General features: G+C 35.7%; 2 protein-coding genes and 1 non-coding gene across 3 annotated transcripts; 1 reads left to right on the top strand and 2 right to left on the bottom strand.

Annotated features, from left to right (window-relative positions):
• Positions 1-1050: 1050 nt before the first annotated feature.
• LOC117628300 (signaling peptide TAXIMIN 2-like) lies at positions 1051-1921 on the top strand. The gene is made up of 2 exons (XM_034360716.1): positions 1051-1427; positions 1535-1921. The coding sequence occupies exons 1-2, from the start codon at positions 1330-1332 to the stop codon at positions 1656-1658; spliced, it is 222 nt and encodes a 73-aa protein (XP_034216607.1). The 5' UTR covers positions 1051-1329; the 3' UTR covers positions 1659-1921.
• A 4459-nt stretch (positions 1922-6380) lies between these two features.
• On the bottom strand, positions 6381-10869 carry LOC117628212 (protein PIN-LIKES 3-like). The gene is made up of 10 exons (XM_034360605.1): positions 10711-10869; positions 10329-10408; positions 8544-8668; positions 8307-8428; positions 7937-8158; positions 7604-7708; positions 7391-7491; positions 7241-7293; positions 6961-7146; positions 6381-6805 (listed from the first exon to the last, which is right to left on the bottom strand). The coding sequence occupies exons 1-10, from the start codon at positions 10843-10845 to the stop codon at positions 6675-6677; spliced, it is 1260 nt and encodes a 419-aa protein (XP_034216496.1). The 5' UTR covers positions 10846-10869; the 3' UTR covers positions 6381-6674.
• Positions 10870-15705: 4836 nt separating this feature from the next.
• On the bottom strand, positions 15706-15811 carry LOC117629435. Its single transcript, XR_004586096.1, has one exon. It is a non-coding gene; the product is annotated as a small nucleolar RNA R71 (small nucleolar RNA).
• Between the last annotated feature and the right edge of the window lie 7898 nt (positions 15812-23709).

Here is a 23709-nt window from a genome sequence, read left to right as displayed (position 1 = left end):
GCGAAAAGCAACAATTTTTGAATCTCAAGTTGGTATTAGTTGTTGTTGGAGAACGTCAGAAATTAACCAAATAACAGAATAAAAAATAAAACGAAATAAATTCTATTTATAACAATAGATCAAATCAATACAACAATAAATTAAATTGAAAATATTAATTTGGTTGGTGATAGAGTCCTGCAGAGTTGCAATGTCCTTATTACAAATCAAAGCCTATAATGTGATTCCAAAATTCTATGTACTATGGCTTGAACGAAGTGTCTATTATATAAAGGTCTGAAGACCAGTGACGGACTTAGGAATCTTGTCTCTAGAGTCATAGAGTAAAAGTTCAATTTTTTTTTTTTTTTTTTTGCAGTGGCGACAATGAAGGAGATGGGGGTTAAAGGTTTTGGGGGGTGGAGATTGGGGATATAGGGTTGAGGAGAAAAGAATTGGGGTTGAGGGATTTTGGAATGGCTGGAACTATTTTAATTTTTTAAAACGATGCCGTTTTGGCCAGCGTGTTTATAAAAAAATAAATAAATAAGTGCCGTTTTAGCCAGCATGTTTTAAAAAAAAAGAAACGGTACGGTGGAAGGCATTTCATGGGATTGCACAGTTAGCTCAAGAGGACATTCGAACTTATTTCCATAGAGTCCATAGGGTCGTTTGACCCCATTAACCCCACTGTGGGTCCGTCTCTACTGAAGACGTCTTCATCCAACAACTATTAACAAAATTTGAATTTCAAATCATGATATTATCTAAAAAATGAATTTATCATTAATAAAAAAAATTATTAATTATATTTAGTAATGATTAAGCGAAAAAAAATATATATTTTTTTGAGTCGCACGTAATGAATACGAAAACAGAAGAAGCTTCAGTGTGGAAACCATCCAGAGGGAAGTCTTCACACGTAGTTCACAATCTAGACTTTTGACCAATAGAAAAACAGAAGAAGCTTCTGGGAAACGAATTTCCTCAACTAACCCCAACAACTTCAACAAATTCAAATATCCTTGAGTTTGGCAAAGGATAATTCTGTCCAATCCTAAAACACAGAGAGAGGGCGCGCGGTTGCATTCCGCGTCCGCCTCACGTCAGGTTTCCTTCCTTGGAATTAATTAATTTACAAGTCCGCCTCCGTCTCACAGCAGTTATTCTTCCTTCCTACAAATTAATTTACAAGTCCGCCTGCCTTTATGACAACTTCAACATTCTCCATCTTCTCTTTCAAAATCCACAAAGAAACCACAACGCTTCTCAAAACCCATATATATTAAAGAGATATGAGACAAGTGTTTTAGGTGAAGGCAAGAGTTTTGTTGTTGTTGATCAATTAGCATGGGAGATTGCAGGCCATTGGGTTTCTTGCTGGGTTTGCCTTTTGCTTTGGTTGCATTGGTCTTATCTGTTGTTGGTGCTGTCATCTGGGTTCTTGGGTGAGTTCATTCATACACATGCAATGGCTGTCTTCTTGTTACATGAATTATCTTCTTGTTAAATCAATTCCTTAGATGTAATGTTCTTTGTTCTTTTTGTTTTGCAGGTCGGTTTTGAGTTGCTTGTGTCCATGCTGCTGTTGTGTTGGTGGGTTAGCGAATTTGGCAGTCACTCTTATCAAGCTTCCTGTAAAAATAATTAGATGGTTCATCGATAAGATCCCTTGTTGAAGATGTCAGGGTAGGGTTTCGAGGGAATTTGTACGATTATTTGTTCTGATTTTTCAGAAAATTTATGATTTGTAATTAGGTAGTATATTCGATTACACCACCATATATTGTTAGATTGTATGCTGCATTTGTTATTTTTCTTCATCTGTGTCGAGTTGGTTAAGAGTTTGCGCACCTCCATGATGGTGGATCGTGGGATAGGGAGTTTTCTAGTTGAATTTTTATATGATATCAACACATGGCACCTCAAACTTCTCCTCAAATTTTGCGATTATTATTTATTTATTTATTTTGGTATCAATTTTGCGGATATAAAATTTCATTATTTAAGAAGCCTACATATTTTAAGAATACAATCTATATTCTGTGGACTTTGTTGGAAGATTTAGGGCCCGTGGTATCTTACTTGGATTCATTTTTCTAATTACTTGGATTCATTTTCTAAATTCAAAAACAACATTTGAGTCCAAAGTCTATAATTCACGTTTGATAAAGCCCATGTTTTAAAAGTCCAACTTAAAAACAACTTAAAAGAGGACCAATATTTTTTTTATTTTTAAAAAAGGGTTTTACATTCTCTCTCTCTCTCTCTCTCTCTCTCTTAAAATCGATATTTAAAAACTCATGTTTAAAATATATATATATATAAATTTTGAGTTATTTTTTTTAATAGGATACCAAACAGACCCTTAAAAGCTTTGATATAAGCCCTCACACAAGAACTCAAGATGGTATCTAGTTTGAGTTACGAACATTTATTAAAATAAAAATTAACTTGGTGATATTTTTGGATCATATTCCTAGTTCTAATCATTGTCAATATTCTTTTTTTATTTGTCAAATGGGGTTTAGTTTTTAATAATGGTATGGGCACCAACTTGTTGACCAACTTATAGATACCAACACAGGTGGCACATGATATGAAACCAAAAAAAAAAAAAAAAAAAAAAAAAAAAGCACCCAACGATTCCCCTCCCTCCTTCCCTTCACTTCTGTAAAACCCTAAAAACCCAAGGATGATTATCATAAAAAAATTAGTTTAAATTCTTATTTTTTATTCTAAGAACAGGAAGGTTCCACCAAAAGCAAACAAGGTTGAGATTTACGACTCTTTTTGCTTTATTCCTATTGCCATGAATTGTCAATGAAATTGAAAGAAAAAAAGGCTTTGATAAAAGGACAAGCTTCAGATCTAAAGATTGTTCTCTCACCATTGTGCTACAATGTCAAGATCTAATTAAGAACATGAAATATGATAACCAAACTTGCAACCTAGCTTAATTCAATTTCATCTGATGCGGTGGCAAAACCAAAATACAGGACTTGGCAGCCTATACCTAGAATTGCATAAAGATTGGCAGCGTTCTAGGTTTCTTTTTTCTGTTGGGGCTGGGGGAGGCAAGGGGCTTAATGTGGAATGATGGTTGGCCTATTTTTTGTTGCTGTTTTTTTATTTTATTTTTCCCTTTTTTGGGAACAAAATATGTAATTAAAAAAAATTGAGGTGGCGGTGACATGGTACATGTGTTGGTGTTAATAAAGTTGGTAAACAAGTTGGTGTCTGTTATTCCTTTAAGGGTAATGCTAGGGAGACCATTTATTTGTACCACATCTGATATGGCTGATGAGTTGGCTATGCCACATCATTAAATGAGTTTTAAATTTTTTTTTTCACCCTTCACTTTATAGAAGCCTAAGCGACACTTAGTGCCAATACATCCCCCAAGGCCTCCGTCTTGTCGAGGCACAGTACCTTTAGCTCACCGACCCCTTTCTCTCCCTACCAGACGCCCCCGAGGGCTACTAGGCCTCCTACCAAGCCCTAGCCTCCGAGTTTGTCCCCAATTTCGACATTCGCACCTCATGCGGCTTCGAGACTAGCTAGATGTCATAAGGTTACATGAACATCACCACCATGCAGCAGTTCGAAGCCCTAGTCGGAAAAGCCATGCTTAAGAACGTCATCGATAACTATAACCAGTCTCTCAAGAATAGCTCGCCATGTACCTCTTACACCACCAGCTTGTCCAGTTCAAAAGCCTGGTATTTGACTAGTAAGTCCATCAAAAATGTCTCCACTTGCACGACATACCTGTCGATTTAAGTGGCGGCTTTCGCTAATCAGTACGATCCGACTGATATCAGGACCGCCTAGTGCTTGTTTGCGCTCAATTTCTCGACACATAGCTCCGATAAGAAGAAAATGACTGTTATTTTGATTTCTTTAGTTACTTGTGTTGTTGCGTTCTTGTGGCATAAATATGACCAATTTATGATCAAGAAGAGGAGAAAGGATTATAATGATAAAATTGAGAAGAGTTTGGGTTCTGCCTTAGAGTCAATTAGGGGAAGCATTACTTTGATTAAGTTTAAATACGGATAGATTAGTGCCCAGGGCTGGTCCATTGATTTTGGATACCTGTTCAAAGAGAGATGTTGATGCCCTATATATACAACTTAAAAAAAATTCATAATCCATAAATAGAACCAAATGCACCCTTAGTGACATCAATTACATCCATAAATAGAACCAAATCGATCCTTAATAAAGTCAACTACATTTAATTTCTTTTATTCATAGCCCACTCAATTGTCTTTTACATTAAAAAAAAAAATTGGTGAAGGTAGTTCAAAAACTAACAAAAAACATCAATCAACACCATCAACCAAAAACCAACACTTTGTTCAGCAACCAAAACCATCAACCAAAACAGCCACACAACCAAAAACTAGCAACTAGCAGTTAAAAAATCATATAAAAACTGTCCTCTTGCATTTTTAGTTGCAAATCATTAATCAAACGAGTAAAATCAAGTTCTTTCAAAAAATCACTTTCAATAGATATCAAAGTTAAACCATTTAATCTTTCTTGTGGCATGGTTGATCACAAGTAAGATTTCAATAACTTCAATTTGGAAAAACTTCTTTCAGCCAAATCAACTGTAACAGGTAAAGTCAATAATATTCTATAAGCAATGATTGATTTGGAAAACAATTTAGTCTTTTTAAGCACTCAAAATGTCAGTGGATGTTTGCCTCTTTTGGTAAAATATCTTGTATGACTTTTAACTCTTCAGACAAATTCTTCACATCAAGATCAAAAGACATGACATGTTTCAAAAAAAATTTCAAATAATCACGATATGATTCCAAATTATCTTCATCCAATGAGTTTAACTTGTTTAAAGTAAATAAAAAACCGAAGATATCCTCAAATGCTTAATATTGTTAAAACCTTCTCTTCAAAAAACCAATTGCTTCATCAACAATATATAAAAGCCGATTCATGAGTTGATTGTGTGGACTCATCATTGACATTCTCATCAAAATGTCTTTTTCTACGAATTTGAAGTTTTCCCACAAACATTAGATCATTTTCCAGGCTAGTAGCCACTTTTTTAGCAGCAAACATAGCTTGAGCAAATCAAAAAAATTCTGTACTTTCAAAAAAAAAAAAAAAAAAAATTCCCTTTATTTGCTCTATAGCAACATGAATAAACATGTCTTTTGCTTGCAATTTTTGATAACTAAATTCACAACATGCAATATATCATACCAAATAATCATGGCTACTAAAAACTCAAAGTTTCCAAGTCCATGTCTTGCTATTATCAGCTTGAGTCCTAACTTTAGAGTCATGCCAATTGGAGTAAAGCTTCTCTTACTTCCACAATTTGAAATCATGTCGCTTTGACACTTTCAACACGACTTTCCCAACGTGTGGTTGACAATGGCTTAAGAGTTAAACCTTTTACATTATCTTTCAAAAATTTCTAGCACTTTGTGGAATGAGAAAACAAAGAACAAATACATTGTATCACTCCAAAAAAAATCTTTTGCTTTCCTACAAGAGTCCGCAATATCACAAAGTGTCAACTTTGGACAATGACAAGCACATAGTGTGTACAATGCTTTAGATTTATATATAATAGTCTTTTTTTTGTACACCGTAGCTTTTCCTTTTCATACAGTATCTGTTATCATACCCTTGTCCTCTCACATGATCAATATCAAGTTCAATATCTACTAATACACTTTGTAATTCTTCAAAGAGCCCTTGCCGCGATGCATCATCAACTTTTAAAAATTCCAAAAAGAACTCTTCTACTTTTACAACGTGTGTAGAAACATCCACACATCTCAATATCAAGGTATTTTTTCTTCATGACTTACATTGGGTGTACAGTCAAGTATAACATAAAAATACTTTGTTTATTTATTTATTTTTGAAATGATTGGAGTTATGCTCACCTAGTGATCAACTCATTTTGAATCTTTGGACTAAGATAGTGATGATGAATTTCTTTATCATCAATCCGTCTCAAGTGTTCTTTCACTATTGGATCCCATTCCACAAGAATATTTGCTGTTGTAACTTAGAATCGATGTGCAAAAGTAGTGGATTACTCAACTTCGCTTTTAATTCTAATATCTGATTACAAGACTAAAAGTTGGCTTCGGCATATACAATTGCAAGTAAATTTATTTATGGGTTTTCACAAATAGATGGATGTAAAATTTTGCTTCAATGGAGGATTGATGTAGTACAGGCCGTAGGTGTTGGATTAACCACTTAAACAATAGAACATAGAAGAATATAAGCGACCGATGAGAAGAAATATAGATCGAAAAGACGAGATAAAAGGGCAGAAACAGTAGAACAAAGAAGAACATCGGAGATCGAAGAGAAGAAATATAGATCGAAGGGACGAAATTAGAGACTTCTAGGAAAAAGGTTTACTCAACATTCAAATATGAATTTTAAAGAACTACATGGGGTTATTTATAGCAAACTAAACCCTTGAAATAACATGATAAAAATCCCTTGCTTAACAGAAATCCTAACCCAAATAAAATGGGAAACTTAACTAGAAATATGGAAATATGGAAATATGGAAAAGTAGAAATCCTAATAGTAATTGGAAAACTAGAGAATTTAGGAAACAAACAAATACATTAGGAAACTAATGAATTTCGGTCCTATGCGTCCTGCATCAAGGATGCTTTACAGTTGCTTCACATTCGGGCCACAAGCCACATGAAGAAGGCGGACCAAAAAGTAAGCGTTACTAAAGCAAAAACATAAGCCCACAGCATGATAACTGAACATTCCTTTTCTCCTGCTCCGAACAATTGAGCCATTGTTCCTGCCACAACCAAGAATAAAGTTAAATCAATAAATCCATATTGTTAGGAAAAATAACGACTATTGATTATGAGAAATAACCAGTCACGCAGATTTTAATTTGCATTGCTAAAATTGAAAGGAGAAAAAACCCACCAGAAGAGCGTACGTACGTACCTATGTTCATTGCTGGTGGGAGTGAAAACTGAAGCAGAAGAACAAACAGATACAATGGATCATAATGCACCAACCCAAATTTTAATGCACCTTTAACCACCAAAATGCCTGCAAGAGGCAGGACAACATAACGAACAACGATAATGCCAACAACCAGAGATTTCTGTATCCCTGGCCCTCTCGAACCTGGAAGAACAACGTGAATTAAGTCAAAACTTAAAAATAAGTATGAGAATATATATAACATGTGGAGCTTAATGAGTAGGAATTATAATATTACCTGTAAGTAGGTTTCCTCCTATTATCAAAGTAAGACTTGGGATGGCTGCGTCTCTGCAATCATATGGAGAGGAGTTGAAAGACTAAATAAGTAATACATGAACAAAAGTGTTCTTGTTAACCTAAAACAGAAGAATAGTAGTAATCTAACCCCAAGAAAGAAACAGTGTCTTGAACCACCCGTAGAGGAGCGCCATCTCCTATCAATAGTTTTCGAATCTGAGGTATGAGTCCAATCACAAAACCAACCATCTATACAAGAACAAAAAAAAGAAAAAGAAAAAGAAGCTAAGTTTGGTCAATGTGTCAATAAATATATCACATAATTATGACGCAAAATAATTCAAGTGTTGAAAGGGCATACTGCTCCAGTAGTAGAAGGGGCAAATATTGCTTTCAGATTGAGCTTTCCAAACACCATCATAATACGTTGCTTTATTACTTTACCTAAACTTGTCGTTTGTGTCATCTGCCAAGACAAACGACAATCATCAGAAATTGAAAAGAAAAGGGTAAATATGTTGGAAGACAGCACATCATACATTCGAAAAAGGTTTATTTCATTAGTAGTCTAAATTGACAGTACTGGCGACATAATATGTCAAACTATATGGCAAAGAAACACTCTTTTCATAATCAAATCTTAAATAGTTGGAAATAAAGCGAACGGTCATGGTAACTTGATGGAGTTGGCAACCTTAGCATTTTCTTCAGATATAGCAGTGCAGGGCAGTGCATATTGATCCGCAGCATTGTCCTCCACTACCTCAGATTCCTTTGAAGAAAGCGGACGCTCAGTGCAACTTACTTGGTTTGGTGTGGAGGATCTCTCTGGAGATTGGTGGGCATTTTGGGCTCCCTTCTTTGCAGATATCCTCACAATATTATACACATAGGACCACAAATACATGGCTCCTATCTGGAGAGTAAAACCAATTAACTTAATACCTTATCTTGAGCATGTTCCCCATCCTTTCTTACTTTGAGTAATATAAAACTAGATAAAGGAATTTGAAGAAAAATCAAAATATTAGCAGCAGCAGCAGCAGAAGAAGAAATTAATGTACCGCCATTGAAAGTGAAGCATAAGCCAATGCATAAGTATGACAGACATCAGGAGCTCCAAATGGACTCCCTTTTTCTTTACAAACTGCTGGGACTATAATAAGGAGCATGAATCCCAAATTTCCTGTTTATATATTAACTCAGCAGAAACAAAAATTATCAGTGATCTAGACGAAAAAGAAAAAAAAAACAAAAACAAAAATTATAAGGTAAATCTGTGTTGGTGTAGTAGTGTTTACCTCCAGCACAGCAACCTACGACAATGCCTCGCAGATATGCAGGAGGTCTTGTTAACTGGAGGAGTATCCATCCTAGGATCGAACCAACAATAAATGTGATGAGGATATTCACCGGCATGAACCACCTACGCTCATACAAATATATACACATTCAATCATATCAAACTTCTTTTAGAGATTTAATTCTTCCATTAGATATTAATGAACAAAGCTTGAGCAATAAATCTGCCTATAATAAACAAACTGGTGCAATAACCATAGTGATATTAATTTAATAGTAAATTGAGCTTAGACCCATAAAATTCATTTTAAATCACCTACAACTCTTTCTTTTAGTTTTCTATTTAAAATACCCAATTTTTTCAAATAATACCCGATGACTAGGATCCAACTAAGCAAGTTACCTAATATAACTTAAAATATGATTTATTGTATTTTTTGGATTCCAAAACTACCCCTATTTATAAGTTCATGTGTTGTAGGGTGTAACTAATGACACATTTGGAAATATCTCCAAATAATTGTAATGGATGTAGGAACTAATTTAAAAACTTATTTGAAATTAAATATTAAATTCCACATTAAAGTATAAGTAATCTATTTTTGAATTAATGGTGTTTTTCTTCTATGAATTACAACTAGTAATCTATTTAAAGTATTAGTAATTTAAATTCAATATTAAATTTAGGAATTAATGTTGTCGTCTTTTATGAATTATATGACCAGTATTCTTGTTTATTATAGTTTTATGAATAATAGTGTACATTCTAATTATGTTGAAAAATAATTTGACAATCTATTTGTTGTTTTGTTTTTAAAACATTTTTTTCAATGAACCTATTTTTTCTCCAAATATTATACCTATTTTTTTTTTCTTTATTACTTGTTTTATGAAAAATAATTTGATCATCTTTTTATTGTTTGTTTTATGATAACAAATTTTTTTTTAAATGAGCCTATTTTTTCTCTCAAAATAATGTACCTATTTTTTTTTTCTAAATAATGTACCTATTTTTTCTCTCAAAATAATATACCCATTTTTTTTTTCTAAATAATGCACCTTTTTTTTCCCTAAATAATGTGCCTTTTTTCTCTCTCTAATAATGTACCTAGTTTAATGAACCTATTTTTTTCTCTAAATAATGTACCTAGTTTTTTTTCTCCAATAATGTATACCTAGTAAAACAATTTACCTAGTATAATGAGCTTATTTTTTTCTTCTAAATAATGTACCTATTTTTAATTTATACAAAATGTGCATAAATTTCAATTATACAACGTACTTATTTTCTATAAATTATTGTGTACCTATTTTTAATTTATGAAAAATGTACGGAAATTTCAATTACAAAGTAATTGACCTATTTTTGTTAATTTTTTTTGGTAAATAATATACCTATATTTTTATACGCATATATTTATATTTATATTTTTCTTATGTGCATTATTGGATATGTAATTTACATATTTTTTATTTGCAACTTTAAGGGGCCATATGTTAGAGGGAATGGCAACCAAAAGAAATGGGGTGATTGATATGCTATTAATAGGGAGTTTTAATTACAATTATGGCAGTTAATGAAATGCTTGGAATAAATTATAAATAAAATATGAAGTCTGATGGCAAGGATGTAAAAACATAGGAATACTATGACCTCTTATATCCTACTGGTCATTCAAGTTTGAAATTGAGTTTTACACATAGATTTATAGAATGATGGGTATATATCTAGAAAATAGAAATTATAGAGACCTATATTGCACAAGCACTTAATTTAAACTCACAATTTAACTATGCTTTTATCTGTTATTGTCCGCGCAAGGTTGCTGCTCACCAGGGCAGGACTGAATACGTAAAATACAACCTGTTGATCACAAACACAAGTATGTATGTATATATACACATACGTATGCATTTACTATATATACGTAGATATTGTAGTAAAGTAAGCGACAGCAGATGATATATCCATCATCACTGCATCATGCAGAAAGTGTGAAACCATAGAAAATGTATTTTTGAAAGAAAGAAAGATAGAGGGTGTTCAACTTGAAGAGTAAAAAGGTGATGATATGGGAAGCCACAGAATCTATAGTTTCCCTCTTTTCTTAAAGAAAAATGGATAAAGATGTTAAATGAAAACTCATGAATGAATTAAGAAGTTACCGTGTTTAAGTGCTTCCTAGCGTCTTCCCCCAAAATATTGACGCGATCACGAGCAAGATATGAGCCAAGCAAAGTGGTGAAGAGAATTTTCAGTACTGGGATTAAGGCGGTGATGAAGAGCTGCAAAAGGTCCATTATTCTTGATGAATAATTATTAGCCCTTCACTTCACAACTCTGGTCTGGAAATAATGAAGAGCTTAATTTACCTATTATGGTGTTTATATGCATGAGTCGTCAGGTGTTGTTTGTCTCTTCTCTTCGTGGATGGCTTAGATAACGACACGCACTTCATGTCTCCGGTTGCTAAAGAGGGGAGAGTTTAGTGGAATCACACGTTGGAATTCAATTGATATAAATATTCTGATTTCTTTTGATATGGCAAAATTCTTGTGCATTGACCTATTTTGGTAATTATTACTGAAGAAAATATTAGGACATAAAGAACGATGAAGGATAGTGCCCTAACTAGCTAGTTCCCGATTGACAGTGTAGGAATAGACTAGATTAGACTTGACAGGTGCGGATCTACTATCCCCAAACTTGTTTTCCTCACGTCTCTTGTCTATTTTTTTGACATGTGTTATTCTACTTAGCAGAGAATTAACTTTGTTAACTTTTATTATTTTTTATTATTAAAAATAAAAATTAGTCTGCGTGACGTTCGAGACCTGACAGGGGAATTGACGGATATGACAGGGGTACAAATAGGTGGTAGTTTCAAAGGATTTTGAGTTTTCTTTTATCCAGTTATGACTTCCAGTTATTTTATACCAGCTTCTTTGATATTAGCGCATTTATATCTTTATATGGTATTCAGTTATACGAATATATTCATCGGTATGTTTTTACACGCTTATTTAAATACCTCGTATTGAAATATAGACAAACTATCGATTTATATGCTTATTTATCTTTTTAAATGGGGGTTATTATGGTTATAAATTGTTTCCAAGAACATTATTTTTGTCCACTCACATTTTCAACTTGTTTTTCGCCCCCAGGCCGTAGAAGTGCGCAGGATCCACCACGGGGCCATTTTTAGCTTCCGCGCCACCAAATCAGGTAGAGATTTGAGGAAAAATCCTTAAAACCCTGTAAATTTTAGAAAATGCTCTGATATCTCGTTTTAGTGGAAAACTGGAGCTGATGAAGATTTAGTTATTCTATTCTGGCAGTTGGTGTGGATTTAATTGATTGTTGACAGGTGGAAAAATTTGAGTTTAGTCAAAATACAGGGGAGATTCTGCCGAATTTTCGGCAAGAGTCCAGAGAAAGTTTTCATAGTAACTGTAGCAGAAAGGGTAAAATGGTTATTTGTGTCCGACAGTTGCCAGATGTTGGACACGCACAGGGCTTGGTTCGAAATTCCAAAGTGGAATTAAGATCGGGTCCTGTCAGTAAGAGGTTGATGACTATAATTTATCCCTCATAATCCTACCATTTTCAAGGGGATTAAGGGATAAGTTTAGTCATCAACATCTTATAGATATTCCTCATTCTTCCTACAAGTTAGGCAACATATTCATATTATGCCTTGAATTGAAGGCATATGAAATGTAGACATTTTTTTAGTCTAGTCTAGTCCTCCCAAGTAGACTGTAAAATTAATGAAAAAAGCAAGTAACTTTTTAAAATAATAAAAAATTTATAAAAAATGAAAAAACTAAAAACTAATCAAGAACTCAGCCTCCCCATCACCCCAACCCAGCCACACTCACCACCTCCCAACCACAACCTCCCTGGACACCCACCCACAACCCAAACCTCAGTGCCCCACCTGTAGTGGCGGACTCACAAAGGCAAAAAGGGGTGTAATTGCACCTCCCTTAGACGGAAAAAGCCATGGATATACTGGAAATTGTCTATTTAGTTGTGCCCATAACATTTTGACAAAATGTCTCAAAGAGGCTAGTTTTTCCTTTGCTGTGCACACGTGTAAATTTTTTTCAAATCCAAGTTTGAAAAAAAATCCTAGTTTAGCGAAGAACCTTAACATCCACACGTCCAACGGAATAGGGTCATCAAATCCAAGTTTGAAGACGCCTTACAAGCCTTCCCACCATCCACTTCGAATGTAATCCATAAACTAGGAATTGGAATTTTGGATTGAGAGAGGTCTTAGGAATTTTTGTGAGTTTTCTCTAGTGGTTAGTTCTCCTTATGCTCTTGTCTTCTTCTCATTGTGTGTGGGTTTCATTTGACGATAACCAGCCACAGCAACTCAAGCTAATTTTATTTATTTTTTTAAACTGAACCACTCAAGCTAATTGATTTCGTTTGCTTTTAGAATTGCTTGCTTTTGATAAGAATCTTCAATTGGGTACATGTGATATGATTATTTTTAGGCTTATTTACTCTAGTGTCCTCTAAAATTTTAGTCAAATCTCACTTTACTCCCTAAAAGTTAAAGTAATCCACTTAACCCATTTGACTATGGTTTTGTGTTCCACTTTATCCCGTGTTGTTATCTCCATTTAGAACTCCAGGTAGTAGAGTTTGACCAACCTTGACCTCACTATATGGTGCCCAATCCAGGTAGTAGAGTTTGCCTCGTCGAGTACAACAATCAATCTTCTTTCCTGTGAGAATGTCTTGAAAAACAAAATGATTCGGCCAAAATGTTACAGTACACCCTAAAGTAGTAGTAAGTTGTGCAATATATAACAAGTTATGGTCCAAAGATGGAACAAGTAATACAAAATTCAGATGTAGGGAAGTAGAGAGAGAGAGAGAGAGAGAGAGAGAGAGAGAGAGAGAGAGAGAGAGAGAGAGAGAGAGAGAGATAGGGAGCCCTCCCCAATCACAGGGAGGGGGTACCATTAGCATTAGACACTACCGACAGAGTAGATGATTTGCGACTAATAAGTTGGCCAGGATCAAATGTCATGTGATCCGTAGAACCAAGTATTTTTGAGAAGACGTATGAAAAGTAGAACCTTTGGTGGTGGCGATAGAAGCATGAGTCCAGGTAGCCGGGTTAGTAGGATTGACCGCATGCTTGCAGTTGGAGGACGTTCTTGAGTCACTTAGCTTGATCGTATCAAAATTTCAGAGTTTTCTTCCAAGCGGTTATTTTCTGGCAATAAAATAAAGAAGCAGTGCGCGGTGTTGGAATAGTGACGTGTTGGGCTTTTATTGCGTTTTTGGAGCACAAGATGACCTCGGATGGGTTCGTGGCCTTCTAGAGAAGTGTTCAGAACATTTTTATCTTTAAAACAAGCTATCTTGGGCCAGATTTGGAGGAGATTTGGGGCAAAAACGTGGCTGGGCAGATTTTGGGCAGATTCTCCTATTCCAATTTGGACTTTATTTCCTAGTTTTATTTTATTTTAATTAGTTTCCTTGTGGGGATGGAAAAGCTGTACATTGGCAGCTAGGTTTTAAGGGGTATTTAAGCTCTTTCTCACAAGGAATTTAGGACTTCTTTTTCACTTTTGAACTTTGCATTGTGGAGAGCAATTGCTAGGGTTTTGGGTTTTCACAACTTTCAGGTGTTTTTGTTCTTTTCTTCTTAATGATATTTTCTTGGATTTCAATTATGAGTATGCGTAACTAAATTTCTTTTGCTAGGGTGAAGCCTTGAACCTTAGCATGAATATGTGATTTTTATTTAATTGCTTATGATGAGTGCATGCCTACTTGAATTGTTAATCACTGTTTTAAACTATCTAATTGTCTTAATGCCTGATCACCATTAGGATCTTTAGAAAAGTAATTGGATGCAATTTTGGTCGGAAGGTTCCCTGAAATTGATGCTAGCTTCTTGTGATTAATAATTGTAATTTCACTTAAGATGAACACCACGTCTTAAGGGTTGCATGGTTTTTCAAAGGGTTTTCATAAAACTTAATGAGTCTTTCATGTTCAGATTTGATCCGAACGTCCGGACGGGTTGCATGTTGGATATATGTTCTGTGTTGGAGGTTCCAAGTAGAATATACATTAGGAAAACCTAACCTTCAAAGTGGCATGTGCAAATCATAAGTAATTGGTAAAAGTTCATAGGATTGCTAGGTGATGGTGAAACCCTAGTGCTTTTATAAATTGATATTCAAAACTCTTTCCTTCAATCATATTTGTTCTTGTTTTAATATTTGTTTTTAGAATCAACCAAATTCATAATCATCTTTCTTGACCTTTTATTTTAAGTAGTCATTTGGAATTTGTTTTTACTTAAATTGCTAATTAGTCCTTGAGGAAAACGACCTTGCATGAGCATCTATACTACAATAGCCTTGTATTCTTGCAAGTATTTTATGTGATTTTAACCCTGTTTGCACAGGTACTAAAAATCCTATCAAGAAATTGGCGCCGTTGCCGGGGACTATTTTAGACAATTTTTGTTTAACCTTTTTCTGATTTATTTTATTTTATTTTATTTTTAATTTTCGTCCAAAAAAAAAAAATTTTTGAAATTGAACAATTTTGTTTCTGTTGCAGATTCTGCAGACTGCATGGTCCAAACCAGATCAGGAACTGCACAGATTGTACAATTTGATCCAGAACCAGAGCGCACACTGCATAGACAGCGGAGAGAAGTTACTTGGGCTTGGGACTGTTTACTGCAGGGCACTTTTCTGCAGAATCTGTTTGCAAACGAGGGTAACATGGCGTTAGAATTACCTGCGGCAGGTAGACCACTCAGGCAGTCATTGGAAGCCCGTGCCACTGATGTTCCCAATTGCATTGTGTATCCTGAACAAGAAGAGGGTGATTCGTTCGAGATCAGGCACCATATGCTTGAAATTCTACCTACTTTTCGGGGGCTGCCTAATGAAGATGCAAACATACATATTGCAAAATTTATTGTGGGTTGCAAAAATATTTTGATTAGGGGTTTTTCTGCTGAGGCTATTAAGTTACGTCTTTTCCCTTTCACTTTGAAGGACAAGGCAGAAACTTGGTTATTCACTCTACCCTCTAATAGCATTACTACTTGGCAGCAGTTACACACAAAATTCCTGAACAAATATTATCCAGCATCCAAGACATTGAATTTCAAGAGGGAGATTTTGACATTTACACGAAGCCTAATGAAGAGTTTCATGAAGCGTGGGAGAGATATACAGAGATGTACATAAAGTGTCCACATGTTAAAATTGATTCAGATACACAAATGAATATTTTCTTTGATGGGCTTAATCCTACATCTAAGAGCCATGTGAATGCATAAGCAGGAGGATCATTGTCAAATAAATCTGCAAGAGAGGCATTTGAACTGTTTGATATGATGGCTACAGAATCTCAGCAATGGGCAGCAGAACATTCACAGAAAAGGGGCATTTTTGAGTTATCAGTAGGTTCTCCCAATATGTCTGCACAAATGGAAAAAATGGATAAGAAAATTGATGCAAAGTTTGATATGCTTCTACAACATCTAGCAAGTTCTACACAGCAGCCACCTACATCAACAGTTTGCACTATATGCAGTATGGCTACACATGACATAATGGGCTGTCCACATAGAGACTCTTACCCAGAGCTTGTTGAACAACATGTCAATATGATGAACAGCTATCAAAGGCCTAGGAATGATGCATATGCAACTCATTACAATCCTGGATGGAGCGATCACCCTAATTTCAAATGGGGTGACAATCAGACTAATGCCAAACCATTCCAGCATGCACAAAAACCTTTTGTTCCCCCCAAACCATCTCTGGAAGATCAACTTGCTAAACTGGCAGCAACAACTCAATCATTCATCGAGGGCAACAATCAAAGATTTCAAAATGTTGAAGCATCAATTAAAAGTTTGGAGCAACAATTTGGACAGCTAGCTACACAGATTTCAAATAGAGAAAAGGGCAAATTTCCTAGTCAAACAATTCCTAATCCAAATGGACGTGAAGATTGCAACGTTGTTCGGACTTTACGATGTGGAAAGAGCTATGACAATCGTGAAAATAGCATTGAAAAGGAGCAGCAAACAGTGGAGGATAATACAGAAAAATTTGCAGCAGCAGAACCTGCCAAACCTGCAGAAAAACATAATTTGGCAGATCTAGAAACTGTTCCAAAACAAGTTCCTGAGCGTGTTTATGAGGCCCCTATTCCATATCTAGAACGTTTGAAGCCAAAAGCAAAAGATCAACAACTCAAGGACTTTATGCAGACATTATCCAAGGTTCAAATCAACATTCCATTACTGGATGCAATCAAGAAAATTCCATCATATGCCAAATTTTTGAAGGAAGTTTGCAGCAGCAAAAAGAAGCTTTCAGATTTGGACAAAGTTATTTTGACAGAACAGTGCAGCACAGTTTTGCTACACAAACTACCACCTAAGAAAAAAGATCCAGGGAGTTTTAATATTTCTTGCACTATTGGAAATTCTAATTTTAAAAGTGCTTTAATTGATTTGGGTGCAAGTATTAATTTGATGCCTTTTTCTGTTTTCCAGCGATTGGGGCAAGGAGATTTAAAGCCCACATCAATTATACTTCAACTAGCTGACCGTTCAATCACTTATCCAAGAGGTGTTATTGAAGATCTAATTATTAAGGTTGATAATCTTTATCTACCGGCAGATTTTGTGGTTTTAGACATGGATGAAGACCTTCAAACACCTATTATTTTGGGGAGGCCGTTTATGGCAACAGCTAGGACCTTAATTGATGTGGAAGCTGGAACATTGACTTTACGGGTTCAAGACCAATCTGTGGTGTTTAATTTGTTTGAGGCAGCAAAACGTCCTGCTGAACAGCAAGATTGTATGCGTATTGACATGGTAGATAGTATGGTGCAGACGGATTTTATGCTAATTCAAAAACATATCAGTTGCTGCATGTTTTACAGGGGGAACTTGAGACAAATTCTGAAGATGAAGGTGTTCTTGAGTACATTCACGCATTGAACAGTCTGCCCACAGTGTTGCCAAAATTTAGGAATGTGTACGAGAGTTTAGGGGAGCCCAAACAGCCCCTTAAACCATCTAGACAACAACCGCCAAAATTGGAGCTGAAGCCTTTACCAAAACATCTTAAATATGCATATTTAGGAGCCGCAGAGACGTTGCCAGTTATAATTGCAGCAGATTTAACACCGACAGAGGAAGATAAATTGCTTCGTGTGTTGAGAAAATATCAAGATGCATTAGGATGGACAATTGCGGACATCAAGGGAATCAGCCCAGCCCTATGTATGCACAGAATATTAATGGAAGACGACGTGAAGCCAACAGTTGATGCTCAACGCCGCCTTAACCCAATTATGAAAGAGGTGGTCAGAACAGAGGTTATGAAATTACTTGATGCCGGTATGATTTATCCTATTTCTAACAGTAAATGGGTTAGCCCGACTCAAGTTGTGCCTAAATGAACCGGTATTACAGTGGTGAAAAATGATAATAATGAGTTAGTTCCTACACGATTGACTACGGGTTGGAGAATGTGTGTAGATTACCGGAAGCTTAACACAGGGACGAGAAAAGACCATTTTCCATTGCCTTTTATTGACCAAATGTTAGAAAGGTTGGCTGGGTGGGCTTTTTCCTGTTTTCTTGATGGGTATTCTGGATATAATCAGATTCCAATCGCACCAGAGGATCAAGAGAAGACTACTTTCACTTGTCCATTCGGTACTTATGCTTATCGGAGGATGCCGTTTGGATTATGCAATGCACCTGCTACGTTTCAACGTTGTATGATGAGTATTTTTTCTGGCTTGGTCGAAAATATTGTGGAAGTTTTTATGGATGATTTTTCTGTTTTTGGGGATTCATATGATCAGTGCTTACAGAATTTATCATTAGTTCTTCAGAGATGTCAAGAGACGAATTTAGTGCTAAACTGGGAAAAGTGTCATTTCATGGTTGAACAGGGAATTGTCTTGGGTCATTCAATTTCTAGCAAAGGCATTGAGGTTGACAAAGCAAAGATTGACGTTATTGCAAAGCTGCCACCTCCTACATCAGTAAAAGGTGTGAGGTCCTTCTTAGGACACGCAGGTTTTTATCGTCGGTTCATCAAGGATTTCTCCAAGATTAGTCGACCTTTGTGCACTTTATTGGCTAAGGATGCACCATTTAATTTTGATAAGGCCTGTTTAGAAGCATTCAACAAGTTGAAAGCACTCCTAACTTCGGCGCCCATCATTGCTGCACCAAATTGGGATTTACCATTTGAACTAATGTGTGATGCGTCAAATTATGCTGTCGGGGCAGTTTTAGGGCAGCGAAAAGATAAGCTTCCCCATGTCATCTATTATGCAAGTCGTACTCTCAATGATGCACAGCTTAACTATGCAACTACAGAGAAGGAATTGTTGGCAGTTGTGTTCGCACTAGAGAAATTTCGGTCTTATTTGGTTGGGGCTAAAATAATTGTCTATACGGATCATGCTGCACTAAAATACTTGTTGTCTAAGAAGGATGCAAAGCCTAGATTGATTCGTTGGGTTCTTTTACTTCAAGAATTTGACTTAGAGATTCAAGACAAGAAGGGCAGTGAGAATGTTGTGGCTGATCATTTATCTAGATTAATTATTCCAGCAGCTACAGAGGCAGATTCTCTACCATTGAGTGAAAGTTTCCCAGATGAACAGCTATTTGCTATCAAAATTGACACACCTTGGTTTGCAGATATTGTCAATTATTTGGCTAAGGGTGTGGTGCATCCAGATTTTTCCTACCAGCAGAAAAAAGAAGTTTTTATCTGATGTAAAGCACTATTTCTGGGATGAACCGTACTTATACAAGTATTGTGCAGACCAGATTATTCGCAGGTGTATTCCGGAGGCTGAACAGGAAAGTGTTTTAAAGTTTGCTCATCACTACGCTTGTGGAGGACATTTTGGGCAGAAAAGGACAGCAGAGAAAATCCTACAGAGTGGGTTATTTTGGCCAACACTTTTTAGAGATTCACAGAATTGGTGCAAGGCATGTGATAGGTGTCAAAGGGTCGGCAATCAATCCAGAAGGAATGAGATGCCCCAGCAAAGTATCTTAATTGTTGAACTATTTGATGTTTGGGGTATTGATTTCATGGGACCATTCCCATCTTCTAACGGGCACCAATATATTTTAGTGGCTGTGGAATATGTTTCAAAGTGGGTCGAGGCCATTGCCGCACAAACTAATCAAGGATCAGTGATCCTGAAGTTCCTCCAGGGGGTTATATTTCCACGTTTTGGAATTCCGCGTGTTATTCTTAGTGATGGGGGGAAGCATTTTATTAATAAACCATTTGCTAACCTACTGGCAAAATATGGGATTAATCATCGTGTGGCTACACCATACCACCCACAGACATCTGGTCAAGTTGAAGTTTCAAACAGAGAAATAAAACGTATTTTGGAGAAAACAGTGAGCTCTACACGCAAGGATTGGAGTTTCAAACTAAATGATGCTTTGTGGGCATACAGGACAGCTTATAAAACTCCTATTGGGATGTCACCATTCCGACTTGTTTATGGGAAAGCCTGTCATCTACCGATGGAGCTGGAGCATAAAGCTTACTGGGCCATTAAAGAGTTAAATTTTGCATATGACTCAGCTGGGGAAAAGCGGAAATTGCAGTTAAATGAGCTAGAGGAAATTCATCAAGGTGCTTATGATAGTTCTCGCATCTACAAGGAAAGAACTAAGGCATTTCATGACAGTCAAATTTTACGGAAGGAATTTCAGCCAGGGCAAAAGGTTCTGTTATTTAGTTCAAGGCTCAAGTTGTTTCCAGGGAAATTAAAATCTCGCTGAACTGGACCCTACCTAGTGACTCAAGTTTTTTCCTCATGGAGCAGTTCAAATCATCTTGGGCCAGATTTGGAGGAGATTTGGGGCAAAAACGTGGCTGGGCAGATTTTGGGCAGATTCTCCTATTCCAATTTGGACTTTATTTCCTAGTTTTATTTTATTTTATTTTTTAGTTTTTTTTTATTAGGTTTTGGGGGTTTTTGGGGGATGGAAAAAGGGGTTTTTTATTTTATTTTAATTAGTTTCCTTATGGGGATGGAAAAGCTGTACATTGGCAGCTAGGTTTTAAGGGGTATTTAAGCTCTTTCTCACAAGGAATTAAGCACTTCTTTTTTCACTTTTGAACTTTGCATTGTGGAGAGCAATTGCTAGGGTTTTGGGTTTCCACAACTTTCAGGTGTTTTCGTTCTTTTCTTCTTAATGATATTTTCTTGGATTTCAATTATGAGTATGCGTAACTAAATTTCTTTTGCTAGGGTGAAGCCTTGAACCTTAGCATGAATATGTGATTTTTATTTAATTGCTTATGATGAGTGCATGCCTACTTGAATTGTTAATCACTGTTTTAAACTATCTAATTGTCTTAATGCCTGATCACCATTAGGATTTTTAGAAAAGTAATTGAATGCAATTTTGGTCGGAAGGTTCCCTGAAATTGATGCTAGCTTCTTGTGATTAATAATTGTAATTTCACTTAAGATGAACACCACGTCTTAAGGGTTGCATGGTTTTTCAAAGGGTTTTCATAAAACTTAATGAATTTTTCATGTTCAGATTTGATCCGAACGTCTGGACGGGTTGCATGTTAGATATATGTTCTGTGTTGGAGGTTCCAAGTAGAATATACATTAGGAAAACCTAACCTTCAAAGTGGCATGTGCAAATTATAAGTAATTGGTAAAAGTTCATAGGATTGCTAGGTGATGGTGAAACCCTAGTGCTTTTATAAATTGATATTCAAAACTCTTTCCTTCAATCATATTTGTTCTTGTTTTAATATTTGTTTTTAGAATCAACCAAATTCATAATCATCTTTCTTGACCTTTTATTTTAAGTAGTCATTTGGAATTTGTTTTTACTTAAATTGCTAATTAGTCCTTGAGGAAAACGACCTTGCATGTGCATCTATACTACAATAGCCTTGTATTCTTGCAAGTATTTAAAGTGATTTAAACCCTGTTTGCACAGGTACTAAAACTCCTATCAAGAAATTGGCTACGAAACCAACTAACCACCATATTGCATAGACAATTATTTTAGCCCCAACCAAATAAGACCGAAATTTCTCTAGTGCGAACACAACTACCGACAATTCCTTCTCTGTAGTTGCATAGTTAAGCTGTGCATCATTGAGAGTACGACTTGCATAATAGATGACATGGGGAAGCTTATCTCTTCGCTGCCCTAAAACTGCCCCGACAGCATAATCTGACGCACCACACATTAGTTCAAATGGTAAATCCCAGTTTGCTGCAGATGTGGCCTCCTCACACAGATGAAAACGCTGGTGTAATTGGGTTGAAAGAGAGGAAGGGATCATGAGTGTTCGGGAGAATGAAGAAGAGCAACGGCGGAGATGGATGGTCTTGCGAAGAGAGAAATCAGAGATCTTTTCTGATTCTCTGGACACAGCGAGAGGCTTTGGTTTATCCAAGCAGTATTTTTCTTCTGCAAAATGGGAATGGATAGAACAGAGCCTTTCAGCTCTGGGCTCGGGCTAGGAGAAGGGAATCCAATATTTTTTCAAATGACAGATGCAGCAGCTACACCAGGTTATATGGTCGCTGTCGCTCATATTTGACGCATGTGTGGACTTGGGCTGTTGGTCAGCGCTCTTTGCATCCTAGCTACAGGTCCTGTCTTCGAATCACCGCAGCATCTCCTCCGCATCCCTGGTGTGTTCTATCCCTTCTTCTTTTTTTTTTTTCTTTTTTTTTTCTTTTTTTTCTGTTTATGTTTTATGTTCTTTTCTTTTCTTTTTCTTTTTTCTTTTTTTCTTTTTTTAATTTTTTCTCTCCTAATTACTTCTTTAGTTGTTTCCTTTGTTTATTTTCCACGCCTTGAGGACAAAGTGTGATTTAAGTTTGGGGGTGGGAAAGTAAATTTTATATTTTTCTTTTTTTGAGTCTTGTTTAAAATTTTTTGTTTTTAAGTTAATATCCATAGATTATTTTAAACGTTAGAACAAATGGACATGGTGAAGATCAATCCCACAATAGAGTCTTTTCTATTTATTGTTGCTTAGACACTAATTCATGAATTATACTTTGAAATTTGCACATCACATCAACATGGTTTTTGGGGAGTGAGATTGGAATACTTACTTTTTGTCCAAGTGTGTTTTAATTTCTGTTCAATATAAATAAAGTTAGTATGTGTTATAAAGTAATAATTGCCTCACCCGAAGCTTTGCTAGTAACCGGGCCAGTCCTGCCTAATCAGCAGTGATTCTCGAGACAAACGATAGAGTTTTGGCATGAGGNAGGGTGGTTAGTTGGTTTCGTAGCCTTTTCAGCTTGAGTTAATAAGTCCTTAGGGGTGTTCTACACCTAGTGCCCTAAAACCNGAGTGGTTTGGGAGACATTGACCTAAAGCTCGCTACGCGGTTGGATCGAAAGCTTAAGGGAACCAACATTGCACAACCACTACTATTACTATAACAACAAAAACAAAAAAAAAACAAAAACAAAAACAAAAACAAAACAAAAAGAAAAACAAAACAAAAAGAAAAAAAAAGGAAAAAAAAAAAGTGTGGAGTGTGTGAAGTATGAATAAAAGGGATGAGAGTTAAGGGTTTTAGTCGAGTCTCCATAACCATAATGGTTCACTTTACACNGAAAGAAGTTTGTGAATTCTTTTCTAATTGAGTCTAAATAGCTTAGACTTTGTGGTGGGATTACTTGGATCTATGGAAAGGATGTTCTAGTTTTTAAAATTTTCTATGGATTGCAACTTGAAGGTGGAAATTTTGTCCTGGTTAAGTGTTAGCNAGATGTCTAATCTGTTAAGTTTTTATTTTTGTTTGAGTCTTGTTTCGCTTGAGGACAAGCAAAAGCTAAGTTTGGGGGTATTTTGATGGACATATTTTATATTATATATTTAACCTCATTCTTAGTATATTTTGGTTAATATTTTGGAAGAATTTTGATACTTTGAATTATATTTCCAATATAGGACTTTCGACTCTCTCTGGAGCAAAACATAATCAAATGGAGGAATTTTGGAGTAATTCCAGTTGGAGGACGTTCTTGAGTCACTTAGCTTGATCNTATCAAAATTTCAGAGTTTTCTTCCAAGCGGTTATTTT

The sequence above is a fragment of the Prunus dulcis genome, chromosome 5 (genome assembly GCF_902201215.1).
Source record: "Prunus dulcis chromosome 5, ALMONDv2, whole genome shotgun sequence".
Classification (NCBI taxonomy): domain Eukaryota; kingdom Viridiplantae; phylum Streptophyta; class Magnoliopsida; order Rosales; family Rosaceae; genus Prunus; species Prunus dulcis.
The sequence above is the reverse complement of the archived record's forward strand: the minus strand, read 5'-3'. Positions and strand labels throughout refer to the sequence as shown.